The following is an 18,816-nucleotide window of genomic DNA, read 5'->3' on the forward strand; positions in this document are numbered from 1 at the left end:
AAATTTTTTATCGAAAATACCTAATGAAACATCGTCATGTTTTGAGTGGACTGGTAATTTTTACCTGACAAGTAAATTTCAAATGAACCCAAATTCGATGAAAGTCGAACCATTACTTGAAAAAATGTCCTTGGTTAGAATTAGCTCGAGTTTCTAATTTTGTACGGAGAAAATATTTGTGCGAATATTTTTGCATACGCTGACATATTTTATTCGATAAAATAGTTGTCCATATGAATTTTCGTTCGTGAAAATTTACGAGTTCAATATTTACTTTTAGCGAGCTAAATTACATTGTTCAATGGTCTTGAGTTATTATCAACAAAAGAAAGAAATGAAACATAAAAGGTTTATTTTAGAAAGAAAAAAAAAATGAGAGGTGGACATTTAGATCAACAAATAAACAAGGGAAAATGACCAATCAAACCCTAACCAATGGGAGAAAATGACCAATCAAACCCTATAAACATTTCTCCATAAATATTTCTTCATTTCTTCATTTTTCATGTTAGACACTTGGAAAATTTTAGAAAATTTCCATGCTCTTTATTTATATTCAAGCAATTTATATATGTTCAAGTTCTATATTTATATATGTTAACATATATACAGGGCCGGCCCATAGCCCGTCGAGGCTGGGCTATGACACCGGGTCTCAATTTTTTTGGGGCCCAAAATATTAATTTTTTTGTTTCCAAGGCACAAAAATATTGGTTATATCTTAATAATATACAAGCATGGAACAACAAATAGGAAAAATATTTGCATCAATCCAATGTGTCACATCCTCAAGCCTCTTCATGTCACATTGGATGTGACACATTGGATTGATGCAAATATTTTTCCTATTTGTTGTTCCATGCTTGTATATTATTAAGATTTGCATCAATCCAATGTGTCACATCCTCAAGCCTCTTCATGTCACATCATCATTAAAAAATAATTTTATTATTGCCACTTTAAGCATTCACACAATACAAATTATAAAATATCATTATCACACATTTTCCCTCTTCAATTCAAAATTCAAATTTCAAAATTTTTCAAATCATTCTTTCCCTCCTACTTTTTCTCTTATCCCAATAAACATCACTTTCTATATCCTTTCTTTCTCATTCACTCTAAACTTCTTTCCTTTTTTTCCCTCACTTTTTCTCTTCCTCCCGCACCCACAAACTCATCACAACTCTCTCTCTCTCCTCCTCCCACTCTTTCACGTTTCGCTCACCCCCTCCATGAAAGCCTTTTTCCTACCTTCTTTCTTCATCCTCTCTTCATAATCCGTCTGCCAATACCCAAAAATAAAACCACCAAAATCTTCCTCTCTTCATTCTCTTCAAATCCCACTCATTCATTTAAAGATCTATCAAGTTTACTTCTGAGATGATTTATAAACCATATTCTTCCATCATTCTCAACCCTCTCACAAAATCACCACACCATTCTACAGAAAAGGAAGATGAAATCAAGGAAGAAGAATAAGCAAGGTAAAATTTTAATATGGAAATCCTAACCCATTTTTTTCCTCAAATCCGAAAATAAACATGTTGGTGACCAGAATTTTAATAGATAGTTTTTCTTCTTTGTTTTTTGCATTTAGTTTCTGATTTTGAGTTAATTCCTTTGTGTATAGGCTTTGTCAAGAAGAAATTGATGAAGAAATAAGCAAGGTGAAATTTGAATTTTAAAACCCTAACCCGTTTTTGTATCAGATCCGAAAATACCCATCTTTGGGGTGAAATTTTCTTCCAGTTGTTTTTAATTATCATATCATTCATCTCTATGAGTATTGATATTGTTTGGTTTTGCAGTTTGAATTTTGGATATGTTGCTAAGTAATGGATGATATTGTTTCTGGTGGAGGTAATGATTCCTCCCTTTTTATTTTTAGATTTACAGATCCATTATGTTTTGAAATTTGTCAAAAAAAAAATTCAAGTAAAATTTTATTTATAGTTGAAGAAAACCACTCACATCATGTTTTAATTTCCATTGCAGTCAGAAAATGTAACAGCTGCAGAAAATGTAACAGCTGCAGATTTTATTTTCCATTTGAACTGTAAAACTTTAGTTAATTATTGTTTTGTTTTGTAAATTATAATGAGCTTTTATCTAGCTATTTTAGCTTCAAATATCATAGGTTGTTAGCATCAGTAATTCAGTTTTGATATTGATATTGAACCATTTTCGTTTTGATTTTAGGTGTAGTAAAAGGTGGACAAATTATGAAGATCTCAGGATTTGGAGCAATTGCAATTTGCAACAGGTTGTTAATATTAATCTCTATTGTCTTCTTCATTGTTTGCTTGCTAGGATAGATTATAGCTTCTTCATTGTTGGCTCACATGTGAAACATGTAATAAAGCATATCATATAATGGACAGTGATTATCACTCTTCTACTTTTACCAATTAGACTTATTTTTTCAATATTTAATCCAGAAATTTCCACTTTTTCAGTTATATGCCTATCAAACTTGCAAAGTTCCAACTATGTCACTTTCAAATTAAAAGTATTAGCAATGATTCAGGATTAGCATTGATTCCATTTCTTTAATTAGTTCTTTAGGGGAAAGTAAACTAATAGCTCTGTTTGGATAATACAAATTATGGCCCTCATTAGATTATTTGGAAAAGAAAATGTCCTCCAATTCATGTTTTGGTTATGAATTATCATTTTTGTTTTGGTAATGGTATTGTCAAATGGAAATTTAATATCAATATACGACATGCTTCTTCATGCTCTTGAAAGACTTTTTAACTACCAATAACATGTAAGTACTAGCCTCATTTTCAAAGTTTTGGTTGCTGCAAGTCTGTATTTTTAAATGAATATGAATGATGGCTTTAATCATGTTGTATTGTATACTGTAGAAGAAAAAAAAAATCTGTGATGATTCATATTTCTTATGAAGCATGAAGTAGTATTACTTTGTTACATGTGTTACTTTGAATTTGCTATTTTTTGTGCCCAATGATTTGCTTCTTTATGATATTTGGGATTTTGGATTTTAATCATGTTTAACTTTCATTAGAAGCAACTCAGACTAATTTGAATTCTTAATAGTGACTTTTAAGTTGAAGCGTCATACTTTCACATCCTTAATTACAGTAACTTTAATTTTTTAGTATTATTTCATGGCAGAATGCAAATTAAAAATGTTGGAGCTATGTGATATAATAATTCACTATAGGAGTTTCTTGGGAGAACAAGCAACTCAAATGATAGTTGGAGGACTTTGATGCATCTGATTGGTATGACTCAATTCTTTCTATGCGTATTGACCTTTATAACTGAATTAGAAAGGATCCTATTTAGGATGCATTAATATGTAAGTTTTTGTTTGGAATAAATGATAAGGGAATTCTATTTTAGTGCCACCTATGTATTTCCCATTTTTGAGTGACCTCAATTTGAATTAAGTTATGTTCAACGTCAGGAGAGAACAAAGTGTTTGAGAAAATGTCTAAATAAAAAAAAATGATGATTTTTTTAGTTTTGATATTAATATATGAATCATTTTCGTTTTGATTTTAGGTTAGTTAAAGGTGGACAAATTAGGAAGATCTCAAGATTTGGAGCAATTGCAATTTGCAACAGGTTGTTAATATTAAACTCCTTTGTCTTAATATTAATTTTGTCTTAAATAAAAGTTTCATGAAGTCTTAAGTGTGATAATGACAAGAGATTGTTAGTGAGTAACTATTTGTTAACATGAGCTGCATTCAATTGCTATTATCTGTAGATGTTTGAATTTTCAACATCATTCACCATTAGCATATGTGTGAATCTCTATTCCTTCTTCTTTCACTTTTACTAATTAAAGTTTGTCTTTTTTGATTGGTTCTTTTGGAAGAACTTCATGGTAACTCTGTTTTTAGGCTAAAGTTTGATTGGCTCTTGATTTTTTTGAAAGTAGCATACCACACACACATACAAATTAAAAATAAGAGTTAGTATTTTATTTCATCATCTTTTGATGCTAGAATTAGTACCTATTTTTTCAGTTTTGTTACTAGAGTTATTTAGAATACTAAAATTATATGAATACTTAAATTATATTTCATCAGGATACCACACACACATCTTTTGTTACTAGAGTTATTTAGAATACTAAAATTATATTTACTGGTTCAACGAATATGAGTGCCCTGTTTTCAACTCTTTAAATTTGGCAATGATTGAGATTATTTAACTTTTACTTTAGCGATTTTTTTGTACAAGTTGTACTATGTGTTGATGTTATAAATGAAAAGATTTTAAAGAATGCATCAATAAAATAGTAGAAGTAAAAGTTATCATCTTTACTAGGTTGTCAAAGTTGGCACAAGTTTTTTAATCTATGAGATTTCTTCAATAAAATTATTACATCATTGCATAAACGCCACCTTTTTTTCTTTTACATTTCATTTATTTTATAAAGTGAAGTTTACTTCAATTTGAGCCGATGCATAATGGATGAATGATTTGGAAAATCTAAAAAAGGTTAACGTGTATAATAGTTCAAATGTTTGCTAGCTTATTTCGGTTCTACTTTACTTGATCTCTCTTGATGAAATAAATTTTTGTCATGTTTTGTGTATATCAATAAGTCTCACTCTATGTCTTAGTCTTATGAACTAGAAATTTTCCTATCTAATTATGGGTTGAATAGTTGCCAGCTCTTTGTTCTTTTTTTGTTTATCCTACTTTGATTTCCTAGCCATGTTATAAAAACCTTAATTCATGTCAGTTTTTTCAAATTGTATCTATAAAATTGAACAACTTTGGGGACTCTTCAGAGGAAGCATGTTCCTTCACATGATTCTTCATGGTCTTCATCTTTTATGGGTCGATTTTGACTAGGATGGATATCTACCGCAATCACCACATCGTCAATAGAGTATATCAAACACCTCACCACCAATTTCAACTCATGTGATTTTTTGAGTTATATTTTGATGCCCAATTTTGTTTATAGTGATGTAATAGTTGTGATGTAACTATATGCTGTGTATTTTAATGATTTCTCTTTAAACTTATTTGCAGAATCGAGTGAAATGAGTATGTTTACGATTCACTCGGGTTAATTATATATTTGCAGAATCGAGCTTACTTATTTAATTATATACTCTTTTCTTAATGATTTAATCTTTGATGTGTTTAAAATGAGTATGTCTGCGATTCACTTGGGTGTCTACTAATTAATAGTGATGAACAAGACATGTCAATTGACAATCATGTGTAATTGAGTATATTCACATGTTGAATAATTTTTTTTGTCTCTCTTTACTGTAGGGTATAACAAGACATTGTGTGGCAAACTTGCGATGAAATGAGGTTTTACTATTTTTCATTCGGGCTCTTCTTTTCTGTAAGAGATGGCTTCATTTGGTAAGCTTATTTTCCAATTCAACATGAAAGACATCCGTTTTGTATTGTTGATTGTTGATTCATTTTGAGAGATAAAGACAATGAGGTAACTTTATTTCCTATTCGAGATAAAGACCATGGCGTAAAAATACTGGAGATAATTTGTGGGAATAAGATTAGGACAATACTTACCTACCGTGCCTTAGGCACAATTCATCAGGTCCCTCACATAATTTTCAAAAACACAGTCGTTTATTTTATTTTCTTGGATGCAGCGGTTGAATTTTTTTGTATGGTTTTCTTATATTCAAGTTAAAAACAGGATGAACAGTACCTATCGAACATCACATAAGTATTTTCTGATTAGATTAAGGGGTTTTATGACCCATAACACTCTCTCAACCTTTTTGGACATTTAAATTTAATTGTTATATAGAATTTCCTATTTGACTTGTGTCCTATCATTATAGATTCAAAGTTTGTAACTACATCAAATTTCATGGCTTTAGGCTTGGAGACTCTGGATTGAAAGCATGCCACAGGAACTACTAGATACACATTTATTTGAGACGTGCATTTCTTCTGAAGCCATACGATGCATACATGAGTTATTATGCGTACAACAAAAACCTGAAGACAGGCCTATATGTACTCTGTAATTCTTATGTTCAAAGTTGAGATGTTATTGCCTCAGGCGAAGGCTCCTGGATTTATTCTGGAAAAGGATTCAATTGAAACTACCTCTTTATCCTCAAATCAAATGTGTATCTAGATATAGCTTCCAGATTTAATGTTTTTAAGTAATTTAAAAGAAAGTAAACCTGTGAATATCTTTGTAGCTTCTACGTGAACCCCTATATTTATCCGGTTTATATTTTGTGGCAATGTCAACTACATTTTCTCTATCATTGTTTTAATGATTTCTTTCCAAACGGTATCAAAATAGCTGAATTTTGTGTTCAAAAACTCACTGTCATTTCAGTAAGTTGTAAAATCAAACAGTTAGTGCAATGTCACTTGCAATGTTATCATCTATCATTCATTAGAACTCCGATCCATTTAAGTCTGAAATGCAATATCTCACAGTTTAATTTAAGTCCGAAATTTTATTTTCCTCAAATGCAGAGGTTATAGTTATTGATTTAAGTCCAAAGTTTTATATTCTATAAACACGGGGGGCTATAAGTATTTAATTTATGTTCCATTATATTGGATATCCTCAAACATGGGGGGTTTTAGGTATTCAATATATATGTTTCAATATATTGGATATATTTAAATAATATATACAATAAATTTCATTTATCGAAAGAGATGTTGAATATATTGTTGAGAAATAATTTTTTGTAGTGATATTTGAAGTCATTAGGAGATGTTGAATCTGTTGATGAGAAAGATTTTTTTTTTTATGTTTATCTTTTTTTGGTCACTTTTACTCATGTGTTTAAACTATAGTAATAATATTGAGATATCTTTCGTTTATTTTGGAGTTATAAAAGCAAATGCATTGAAGGACATTTTTTGATTGTTTTTTTTTCTTTTTTGCTATTTATGTACTTTGTATTTGTTTGTCATTAATGTGGTCATTTGATGACTAAAAGACATTATTGTGGAGCCTAACTAAAATAGTATGATGGTTGTCATTCATTTGCTTTATCGGTTGTAACAAGTTCATCATATTCATATAAATATATATATGAATGACAATATATATTAAGTATTTTGTTATTTAGCGTCAACATTCTAATGCACTACACTAATCCATTTTTTTCCCGTGCAACCGGTCGAATACTAGTACTAATTAATGTGTGAATTATCAAATGGATTGCAGTGCATCAGTGGCATGGCCGCTTTTTGATTCATGATTCAAGTGGGGGTGGTCATGGGTTCAAGTCTTGCTTGAGTATATTTTTTGTAATAATTTTCTTTAATGTTTTTTTTTTGGGCCTAAAATTTAATTTTTTTTACATCCTTTAAAAACTAAAACCGGGCCTACGGATTTGTTAAGACGGCCCTGCATATATAAATATATTCAAGCCCTTTATTCATGATCAAGCTTTATACTCCCTTTATTGAGTAATTGATGTATCTTGTCTAGAATATAGACCAAATACATCATTTATGCAATGAATCAAAAAAAGTCTAATATTTCTTATAAATAGGACCGGAGGGAGTATTATGTTTACTTTATTCATTCGCAAAAATTTATCACTAGAATATTTATAGTTATTGAGTCAAATTACATTGTTGAATGGACTTGAGTCATTATAGACAAAAGAATGAAAGAAAACAATAAAGCTTTATATAAGGAAAATGAGATGTGGACATTTAGATACTAGCTAGTAAAATGAGAGAAAATGACCAACCAAGCCTTAATCAAAGGAGAAAAATGACCACCCAACCCCTCAAAACGAGCCTAATTACATAAGAACCAAAACACTTCCTCTCCTCCTCTATAAATACTTCCTCATTGCTTTCAATTTTTATGTTAGACGCTTAGAAAATTTTAGAGAAAAATTTGTAGTGAGTTTTCTTGCTCTCCTTTCCAAGAACTTCAATTTCTTCTATCCATTGTATTTCTTGTTAATGCTATTTCTTGTTGTCTTTTTGTGTGTGTGTGTTAAGTTTAAGCTCTATATTTCCTAAGGAAAAAAGTTCAAGTTCTATATTTATGTTCAAGCTTTTTATTTAAGTTCAAGCATTCATTTTGTTGTTCAAATTCTATATACACGTTCAAAATTTTATTTAAGTTCAAACACATCTTTTATTGTTTAAGTTCAATATTTATGTTCAGGCTTTTATTTAAGTTCAAGCATTCATTTTTTGTTCAAGTTCTATCTATATTTAAGTTCAAGCTTTTACTTAAATTCAAATTTTCATATATGCTTAAAGTCCATTCTTTGTGTCCCCAAATTTACGTTGGAACCAAGATGTGATATTTACTTCAAAAATGCTTTATGTTTATGTCCAAACTCTTAGTTTAAATTGCTTATATTCAAGCAATTTATTTACTTTCAAGTTCCATATATGTATTCCAGCATTTTATTTATTGTCAAGTTTTATATTTTTGTTCAAGTTTTATATTTATGTTCAAGTTTATGTTATGTTTTCAATTTCAATGTTAGAAGATTGAATGTTTATGTTCAAAAATTACGTTGGGACCAACTTGTGATCCTTACTTTTAAGATGAGGTGTTATTATGTTTCATTTTTTTTTTTTTTTTGTTGTGAGCTCCTTTAAGAATGGTTTGACAAAGATTTTCGTAAACAAAATTGAATACAAAAATAGATTTGAATACCGCCATACACTTCTCTAATATTTTGCTTGTTGAAGCTTATATGTTGTCAGACTAAGGCCGATTTAGCGACTACACCTTGAATTACTTATCCCTTAATACACACACCCTTCTGGATTACCACGTTGTTGATTGCACTTAAATCATTATATGAGGATTGTTTGATCAGTTGAAATGATTATTACAAGTGATTGAAATGATTCACTTCTAGGAATTAATTCAACTGAGCAATCATTCCTACTAGAATGGTTAGGTCTGCATTCAGTGTGATTTGTTAAAATGAAAAATAACATGTTGAATCCGACTCATAAGTGAGATGCTACTTTGAAGTGCAAAATATAATGATGCGCTTCCAAGACTGAATCAAGTACCTAATCACTTCACTTAATAGGGGGCAATGTCAATGGACTACATTTGAGATATTATTATTTTTTTTAGATTAAAATTTAATATTAGTTTGAGACTTTTAATTTGTTAATAAATACATTAAATGTATCTTCGTGAACTTAGTTCAGTTGATACAGATAGTGTATAATAAATGCAAGGTCCGGGGTTCAAATCTCGATCACCACAAAAAATACATTAATTGTGATATTTCATTCTATTCATTAATGTTTGACTTTCCCGATATGTTTGGTTAAGGTTAATATATATATACAAGTTTAAAAACAATTTAATTGTATTCAAATTTACTAAAACGACGGTGAAATTAAGATTATATAAATGAAGTTAAAGTTAATATGTGCTTAACCTACGAGAGTATTTGTGTTGACATAGTTAAGGTGAAAAATGACCTAAAAAAGTGTCAATGATGTGAAATTAACATGCTGCTTCCATGAAAATTTTGAAAAATATCAACCCTAATTCTACTAATTCATAATTTTTGAGAAGATGGCGGCCACGTAAGTAAATTGTTACAACCACCATATGTGCAAAATATTTCAACTCTAAATTAACATAAATACGTAAAAGGACTATAACGTTTTTTGAATACAAATAGATCTATAATATGTCTTTTATTAGTCATTTTAGCTTTTGAATACGTTTTCTTGCAATCAATTCAGTTCTCTTATGTGTTTTTAATTTATCAACTTAATCCATAAAATTATCAACAAAAGATGCATTAGAGTTGCATTTGAAATTTCGATACAACTTAAGATACATTCACACATTTAGGTATCAAAATCGTTTTTTCCTCTTCTATTTTTATGTTATAGAAACTTACTGCTTATGGCATCACCTATGGCTTCGTTGCGCTAAACTCTCAAAGACAGATTACTTTTGTGCATACGTTCCAGAAGAAACTCACAAAGATTATTCTAGTATAATGCCAAAATATTTACAGGCAACATGCAAAAATAAACACATTGCTAATTATGATTACAATTAGGAATCAGAGAGTATGAGAAAAGGTGACGTAAAAATGAATGAAGAATTTGAGTCTAATCTGAACTATATCTCTCAACAAAATGAGAGTGAACTTATGTTTATAAAGGTGAAGACAAAAGGGAGTTTAACTATTACAATTCACTTGTCTTCTTTACCTCTTTTCTTAAAACCCCTTAGGTGTTGGGACACTTTGAAAATTCTTGAGGTTTAAGATGTACAGAGTATTTTTGTGAAGAGAAATGATATTTTGACAACCATTTTTTGACAACTTTTGGACAACTTTCTCTCTCATACTCACATGATGTTGTTATCCTCTCTCTTCCTTTTTCTCTCTCCATTGTTTTTGACCAATAAGAAGTGAGAAAAACAAGGTTGTCAACAAAGTTGTCATCAAATGGATGTCAAAATATCATTACTCTTTTGTGAAACATTGTGGAAATTTCTTATTTGATTATTAAGGGAATGAATTAAATTTGTTATGATCTATGTGTTTAGATAGATTTTAGGGTGAAGGTTCAATTAGGTGGCTCATCGGTGGAACACCCGAAACACACCATTTGATTTAAACAATTGTCCAAATTGATTGAAAATAAAAAATTAGAACATTTTTATCACTCCACACACAATTCCTGTCATGTATTTCTCTATCCTCTCCAACTTGAGAAAGATGAAGATCTAATGAGGTTTTGTTTTTGTTTTTTTGGGTTTTGACTGACCATTATTTTTCATCAAATCAACAAAATAAGTAGCCATTGACAAATAACATATGATATCCTATCAGATTGGTGGGTTAGAGGGATTTTCGAATAAAGTCCGGCTCTCTCTCAATATTATTTGGCTTTCCGTTCTTTGAGTAATTTGAAAAGAGCGTAGTTGTCCAATATTCCAAAGGAGGAGAACTTGCATATGTTAAGTGAAAGGGTGAAACTTCAGTTTTTTTATGGTTGAAGTCGAAATACGTCACTTTCGATTTCGATTACCAATTTTGGAAGTTTAATCATGTGTCTAATTGCAGTTTTTTAGTTTGTTTTGCCGCGTGTTTCCTGTTTACGACTTTTGGTTTGTTGTAATTAACATCGTCTAGTTTTGGTTATTTAATATATATATATATATATATATATATATATATATATATATATATATATCTTTTCGGCCTTAAAAAAAACAAATAACATATGTTAATAATTGAATTAAGGGTTATTGGGTCTGCATCTTTGGTCTTTTTTTTTTTTTTTTTGACGTGAAAGACAATTTCATTAACGAAAGTCTGCCAATAAATCAAATGCCAAGACTGCAGAAATACAAGGCGGAGTTTCTTCGACCCATATGCAATCTAAATTCTTAAGAGCATATTTAGCTAAATAATGAGCAGCTTGGTTGGCTTCACGCCTAATATGCAAAAAATTTAAACTACGAAAACTACCCTTAAAACTAATACAATCTCGGATAATAGAGTCAACATAGTTGGAAGATTGTTGGTGAGCATTCAACGCTGAAACCACATTTAAAGCATCTGATTCTGCTATAAGATTCAGAAAAGACATGTCTTTTGCAAATTCCAAACCTTTCCGCATAGCTAAGGCTTCTGCAACCTCTGAATCTGGTAATGAAACTACTTGCCAAGAACTAGCACCAACAACAACACCTTCATAATCTGTCACAACAACACCAATACCCCACTTATCACCCTCTATCGGACCCGCTGCGTCAACATTAAGCTTATAGAAATCACTAAAAGAAGGTGTCCAATGAACATCAGATATTGCTAAAATTGGACCTCCATTTAGTGTCTCCACCAACATCGTACTAGCACTCTAAAAATTCACAATAGATTTTGTGACACCCTATTTTTTTATGCATTATTTAGTGTGTTTTTGCGGTATTTTACTCTGAATTAACTGATAATTAAATTCTTTTCTAGAGAGTGAATTTAGAAAAAATAATGTTATATATTAGTAATATAATATCATAACAAGCTATGATAAAAATTTCAGCTTAAAATTCTACCGGATTTCAGACAGCGATTTTCTCGACTGTATAAATTTTATTACCGAAATAAATAAATAAATATATTTTTGAAACCATAAAAATATATATGATTGAATTTTATTATTTATGATGTTTTATTTTTATTTTAATAAACAATATTGGATAAGAATGTATAGGATACTGATAAGAAGTACTAACGTGGGGCTTATCTATTATGAGAAATGGCGTGGCAGAATGCATGAACTTACTAAAGTAGAAACTTGAGTATATCTTTTACATCCATTTAACTAGAAAATGTGGCACTCTTTGCACCACAAAAGACTTCACTTGTTTTGCTATAAATAGGCACCTTGCACTCTTTGTTAATCACAAACCTGCACATACCATATAGCAGAACAAAACCTAAGGTAAACTCTTAGTTCTTTCTTACTCTTTTTTAACTACTTTGTTTAAATAGTCCAAAAACAAACTAGTTCTTTTATTCCTTTGTTTTATTTGTATTATTTTGTCCAAAAAGTTCTTTCTTGTAACTTAGCTAACCACTAGAAAATAGTTTGGTCTTGTACCAAAAAAAAATAGTTTGGTCTTTCAATAAACTTTTGTTGAAATTAATATTTTACTTATGCCTTAGAGAACCAAAACTATAAATCTCACTAGATCTTCACAAATTTACAAAAATAATGAGTTATGTTTTAACTTAGCCATATTTTTAGTGATGGAGCTGATTAAAATGGAATAGTCATTTTCTTTAAAGATTAGTAACATGAATTTATTTATTAAATTCTTACTACACATTTAGGAGTTTAAACACTTGATTATATTAATTATGTAAATTTAATTAAGTTGTATCTATTGAGATATATATATATAAATAAATGGTAGGTATTAGAATTTATTTTTAAAGTTTGATAACTCATAATTATTTTTGGAAGATTTGGTTAAAAATAGTAGAAATCCATCATGTTAAAATTCAAAAGTTATTTTAAGTAAGAAAGAATAATCACTACTGACACCATTTGAATAAAATAGTTCATCATAGCTATTGGAAAATTGTCTTTAGAATTTATTTAATAAATTTAGTGTTTATTTCAATGATAGTTAGTTAAGATAAAATTATTTTGACGAGTAATTAGGTGTTGAAGAAGGTGATTACTCAAGTTTTGAAAAGCTGAAAGGTAAGGGGATATACTTTAGAGAACGCCCAAGATATATATGTATATTATCACATGAGATTAAGAAAATTTGTGTATTTAATGGTAGTATTAATCTGTTTTAAATATATATTATTAATGAGCAAATTTGATTATTTATATTATTTATTGAAATGGACAGTAAGTAGAAAGAAGAAATTCTAGAAAACATTCTAAATATTATGCATACACACACACACACACACACACACACACACACACACACACACATATATATATATATATATATATATATATATATATGATAAGTAATCAGTTAAACGTGGTATTGTAAGTATATATAATATATTTTTCTTAATTTATTTATCTTATAACTAACTCACAGTTATTATTATTAATTTTATTTGAAGAAATTTCTCTTAAGGTACATTTATGACTTTTGACAATTAAATTGTTAAGTTGATTGTTGATGAAAACAGTTGTGTTGAAGATTTACAAAAATAATAATTTTTGTAAAGAGTAATACATGTTGTTTCTTATAATACGATAACGTATATAAGACTGAGGATAGGTTCGGTTGGGTCGACTACAGACCTTCTGGGGATCACAGGCGTTTTGAACTCCTACCAATAGTTATTGATAGCTTCTCTAACTGGAGGAAATCATAATACCCGACGCAGTGATACCTGACTGTGCAGAACTATCTATAATAAGGTGCAGCGATCGGGCCAGAATGGTTGGAGTAGAGATTATATATCTACTCATTGCAAACAATCATGGTATGGCAGTTGAGACGGCCTTACACTCGTAATAGAGGTCTCCATGGAGTAGGTTTAACCAAGATGCTACTAACAAGTCAAAACTATAACCTTTGTATTGATTATGATAAAGTGTTAAGTGATCTATGTTTTGACTAACTTTGATGTGTGTGGTTGCCATAAATTTTTGTGTTCTCAATTGATTTATATTTTCTTGTGATTATTTAATTTCTATGTGGTTATTTAATTTTTTTCAGGATTTAATGGTGAAAGAAATTACATGTATAAATGTGTTATATATTTTCTTTATTTGAAAAACATTACATGTAACTATAAAATATTATATATCATCATGTAATATGATTAGCATTTAGTTAACCTTGTGAGCGAGTATTTCACCCTTACAATTTGCAGATGATGTCGGGAGAGTTACTGAATCACTTGGGAACCCGCAAGATTGAGTGTTTGGAGGAACTAGGTGATGCGGTTTGGGAGCTGGATAGGGCATCCCAAACACTGATATGCACATGAATAAGTAGGACAACCATAGGAATCTAAGGACTAGTTATCTCTCCTTATGTTTAATTAGTTTGACACTTAAGTATGACGTACTTTAACTTGCAGGTGATTGTAAAGTATTTAACTACCCTGACAAGCCTGAATATGTAAGCCTAAGGGCAAGATAATTAACGTCGTGTAGAATATATTGATGCATATTTTATATCCTTGTGTTTTATTTATTTTTATGTTTTACGATCAAGAGCTAAGACTTTTACTTAATATAAAAAAAAAATGCAAGAAAGATATTTATTTAAATTAAATTTTTAGTAACCAAATTAATTTACTAGTAAAAGTAAGATTTATGAACTTAATTCGCTTTAGACACTCAAGTATTAAGACGTAACACCATTTTCTATCGTTACGGAAAATGGGGCGTAACATTAGTGGTATCAGAGCACGGTTGATTCTTTCGGGAACGTTAGAGGATGTATGTTCTAATTGCGTTTGTTTGTACTAACTTTGTATAGATTATTATATTATTTAATAATAAGGTTCTAACCAATTAGGACTTTTAGGAACCCAATGAGTCGTAGAAATAATCATATAGAAGCCGAAAACGGAGAGGCAAGCAATACCGAAGGAGGTATGGAAAGAGCTATTCAAGCTATGGCAGAAAAGGCAGCAGCCATTGCAGAACAAACTGCTGCAAAGGCTGAAAGGGATATTCGAAAGCAACAAAGGGAAGAACGAAACATTGAAAATAAAGGATTGGTAGATTTCAGACGTCACGATCCTCCACAATTTCTTGGAGAAACCGAACCAGAGAAAGCTGACTTATGGCTCCAAGAGATAGAAAAGATATTCGCTGTGTTGAGGTGTCCTGACGAAGTAAAGGTAACATATGCATCTTACTTACTATTGGGAGATGCCGAATACTTGTGGGAAGGAACTCGCAAGATGATTGAAGCTAACAATCAAGATATTACTTGGGAAATATTTCGTACGAAATTTCTCGACAAGTATTTTCCTAGAAGTGCTAGGACTGCAAAGGAACAAGAATTTCTGACCCTGAAACAAGGAGGAATGACGATTGGAGAATATGCAGCAACGTTTGAGTCGTTGGCAAAATATTTTCGTTTCTTTCAGGACCAGGTGGATGAAGATTGGCTATGTGAACGATTTGAAGGTGGACTGAAGCATAGCATCAAAGAATCTGTCTTGCCACTAGAAATTCGTCAATTCCAACCACTTGTAGAAAAATGCAGAAAGATAGAAGCAATGAAGGGAGGTGGAATTAATCGAGGAAGTGTGGGTGGACCATCTAGGTCTAAATATCCAACTCAAGGGTGGAACCATAAAGGAAAGCAACCGTATAAAAAGCCTTACTCTCGAACTGCGAGTAATAATCAGAATCAGAGATCCTATCGTCCAGTTACATCAGCCATTGGAAATGGATCAAACCTAAACCAGAATCAAGAACTCACTCGAAGGTGCTACAAATGTGGAAAACAAGATCATTTGGCTAACACTTGTCCCGAAACAGGAATAAAGTGTTTCAAATGTGGGGATATAGGACACATGGCCAGAGAATGGCTTTTGTATGTGAGAATGATAGGAAAGCAACATGTTTTATTTTTAAAAATATGATATATTTTGTATCATTATGGCTGTTAAACTTAAGATTTATTTTATATATATTGACGATGTAATTTTTTTAAACATGTATTCAATCAAATCACGTGTAAATTTTTAAGCTTTTTGAGATAAATTTTTAAAATATCTCTACAATATCTACTTTATGTGATTTAATTGTATGCGCATGAAAAAAATAATTACACCATTCGTGCATGAAAATTAATTTCTTAAATTAATGCTAGTTTATTTATTTTTTGGTTACATTTAATACCAATTTATTGGTTTATCTATGATAATTGTATACATTTATATTTTAAAAAGGGTCCTGCTAACCGGTGCCCCCGGGGCACTGGTTAAGCATACCATAAAAGGTACCATAAAAGGAAACTGTTTTTGAGTTTATTATAAATTAATTACATAATTTCAATGTATTAACTACTATATAATTTCCTTTTTCATCCCTAACTAGTGTTACGGGAGCACCGATTAACATTTCCCTTTAAAAAACTATATTTATGAAGACAATGTCTACTTTTTTTTATGTAAGTAAAATAAAAATTATAAGAGATTTGAAAGAGATTTTTTTCCTTAGTGGGGACATGAGCCCACATAGTCTTGTAAGTATGGGAAATTGTTCATCCCAACTATGCTTAGGGCCACCACTATCACTAAGTTTAGGACAATTTGTAACAAGTGCAATTAAAGCGGACTATGTCAGCTCATGACAAAGACTAAGGTTTATGGACATCAAAGCACCAATAACCAAATGCAACTCGTAAACATGTTAATTATTCAGAATAGAGAATAAGGTGTATTCAAGATGATACAAATATTGGAAACATTGACACTTTGATAACATAGAGGTGGTTAGGGATTGCAAAGCGGGCCGGTCTGCCCCATTTAGGTCCGTCCCGTCTAAGCCCGCTAAAAACGAGACGAGACGAGCCGAGTCAAATTTTGTGACCGAGTCGAAAATCTCACCCGCCCCGTTTAGTGGCGGGCTTGCTAGTTGGCGGGTCGGCCCGCCAAAGAAAAACTTTTTTTTTATTTTTTTTTACAACTTAATTGTTACAAAAAAAAATTATGTTGCTTTTATCGTTAAAAAATATAAAAGAATAGTTAGCAAGTAAATTTGTGAAAAACAAGATAATTATCAAATTGTCGAATTCAACCTAATAACTAATAGTAAAATAAGGTAAATGTGCCACATAAAACAAATCATAAAATAAATCCAACAACCAAATTATAAAATAAGTCTCAAAATAAATAAACTCAAAAACCAAGATAAATCCAAAAGCATAAAATAAGTCTCAAAATATATCTAACAACCAAAATAAATCCAAAAACATAAAATAAGACTCAAAATAACAAATTGAAACACGAGTTAAGCGGGCCGCCCGCATCGCATTTTAACGAGACGTGACGAGCCGAGCCAACTATAGAAAGAGAGTTCAAAACTTCGACTCAGCCCGCCAAAAATAGTGGGCCAAACGGGCTGGCCCGATGGGCCAGACCCGTTTTGCCACCCCTAGAGGTGGTCACATAAATCATAATATGGTTTACACTCCCTCATCATATCACCTATAATTGATCTACAATAGGTAGTTGGTGTTATCTTGGTTTCCTCAAACGAATTTGGGAAGAGAGTGTTCCGTGGTGTATTTGATTTGTTATATATAATTTGCTTTTATACATACGGAGTTGTTGTTATATTTTCCAGAAGTTATACAATCTGAATCATTATATTTGTAATTGAACACAATTTGATTGACTCAAATAATCCCTTACTTATTTAATTATCAATTAATTAATACAAAAAATTAAAGGTCGTCAATGGAACCCTAATAGCAACCCACTATTAAGATTTTGCAGCTACCACAATTCTTTCCAATTAATTACATCAAAACTAGCTTGTTCAAAATAAATCATATCAAACAAAACCAAATTAATAATACGCATATATGCACAAAGGAAAACTCGTAACTCAGTAACCCCTAGAAGAACAAATAGAAGTCTCAATCCGATTCTTCATTTCTCACATCAAAAAACCCATCTTTGATCTTCCTTTATTGAATCTGGGCAAAATACCTTTAATTGTTTAATATAAATACAATTTTTTTTAGTGTTAATCATGAATTTCCTCATCTTTCTATGAACACGAATTGACGGCCTTTCTTGTAATGATGCTAGAAATTATTATTAAGCTAAACTCAGACACGTCTAATGAATAGAAAAATATATAAAATTTACTGAAACTTGAGAATGACACACTCCCAGCCTTTATTGTTGGCCTTATGTGTTGGTACATTAGCTTGTAAATAAAGAAAATAGAAAGAAAAAAACGATAAAGTGCAAACAATGAAACACAATGTTTGGTTACAAATTTCGGCCAAGTATGCCCATGGCTCGACAACAAAACAGTTGTAAATTTCCGTTCTCAACAATTTATCAGTAGAATATTTACCGTTAATAAGTCAAATTAGGTTGTTGAATGGAGTTGAGTCATTGTCGACAAAAGAAGGAAAGAAAACATAAAAGCTTTAAGTAAAAAAAAATGAGATGTGAACATTTAGATACTAGCTAATAAAATAAGAGAAAAACACCAACCAAGCCTTAACCAAAGGAGAAAAATGACAACCAAAGCTAAAGCCTAATTACATTGAGAACCAAGACACTTCTTCTCTTCCTCTATAAATGCTTCCTCATTCCTCCCTTTTTTATGAGAGAAATTTGTGGTGAATTTTTT

At 30.6% G+C, this 18,816-nt stretch overlaps 1 protein-coding gene and 1 long non-coding RNA gene across 4 annotated transcripts; both read left to right on the forward strand.

Moving 5' to 3' along the window:
- The first annotated feature begins 885 nt into the window (after nucleotides 1–885).
- LOC146913586 (uncharacterized) lies at nucleotides 886–6,257 on the forward strand. Of its 2 annotated transcripts, XR_015013665.1 has the most exons (8): nucleotides 886–1,487; nucleotides 1,634–1,670; nucleotides 1,812–1,863; nucleotides 2,203–2,266; nucleotides 3,145–3,254; nucleotides 3,538–3,600; nucleotides 5,278–5,373; nucleotides 5,862–6,257. It is a non-coding gene; the product is annotated as an uncharacterized LOC146913586 (long non-coding RNA). The 2 variants fall into 2 exon arrangements; XR_015013666.1 differs by lacking the exon at nucleotides 3,145–3,254.
- A 6,098-nt stretch (nucleotides 6,258–12,355) lies between these two features.
- LOC146913587 (uncharacterized) lies at nucleotides 12,356–16,170 on the forward strand. 2 transcript variants are annotated; one of them, XM_085716774.1, is made up of 3 exons: nucleotides 12,392–12,432; nucleotides 13,159–13,200; nucleotides 14,349–16,170. In XM_085716774.1, exon 3 carries the CDS (start codon nucleotides 15,018–15,020, stop codon nucleotides 16,080–16,082), a length of 1,065 nt encoding a protein of 354 aa, XP_085572900.1. In that variant the 5' UTR covers nucleotides 12,392–12,432; nucleotides 13,159–13,200; nucleotides 14,349–15,017; the 3' UTR covers nucleotides 16,083–16,170. The 2 variants fall into 2 exon arrangements, with proteins under 2 accessions (XP_085572901.1, XP_085572900.1); XM_085716775.1 differs by lacking the exon at nucleotides 13,159–13,200 and having other exon boundaries at nucleotides 12,356–12,432.
- Nucleotides 16,171–18,816: the final 2,646 nt, after the last annotated feature.

This window comes from Medicago sativa, chromosome 6, assembly GCF_051527215.1.
Source record: "Medicago sativa cultivar Bolivia chromosome 6, Bolivia_mono, whole genome shotgun sequence".
NCBI classification, from domain to species: Eukaryota; Viridiplantae; Streptophyta; class Magnoliopsida; order Fabales; family Fabaceae; genus Medicago; species Medicago sativa.

Excerpts from the sequence above, each read along its gene's own strand:
- LOC146913587 (XM_085716775.1), top strand. The coding sequence starts at position 15,018 with ATGAGTCGTAGAAATAATCATATAGAAGCCGAAAACGGAGAGGCAAGC.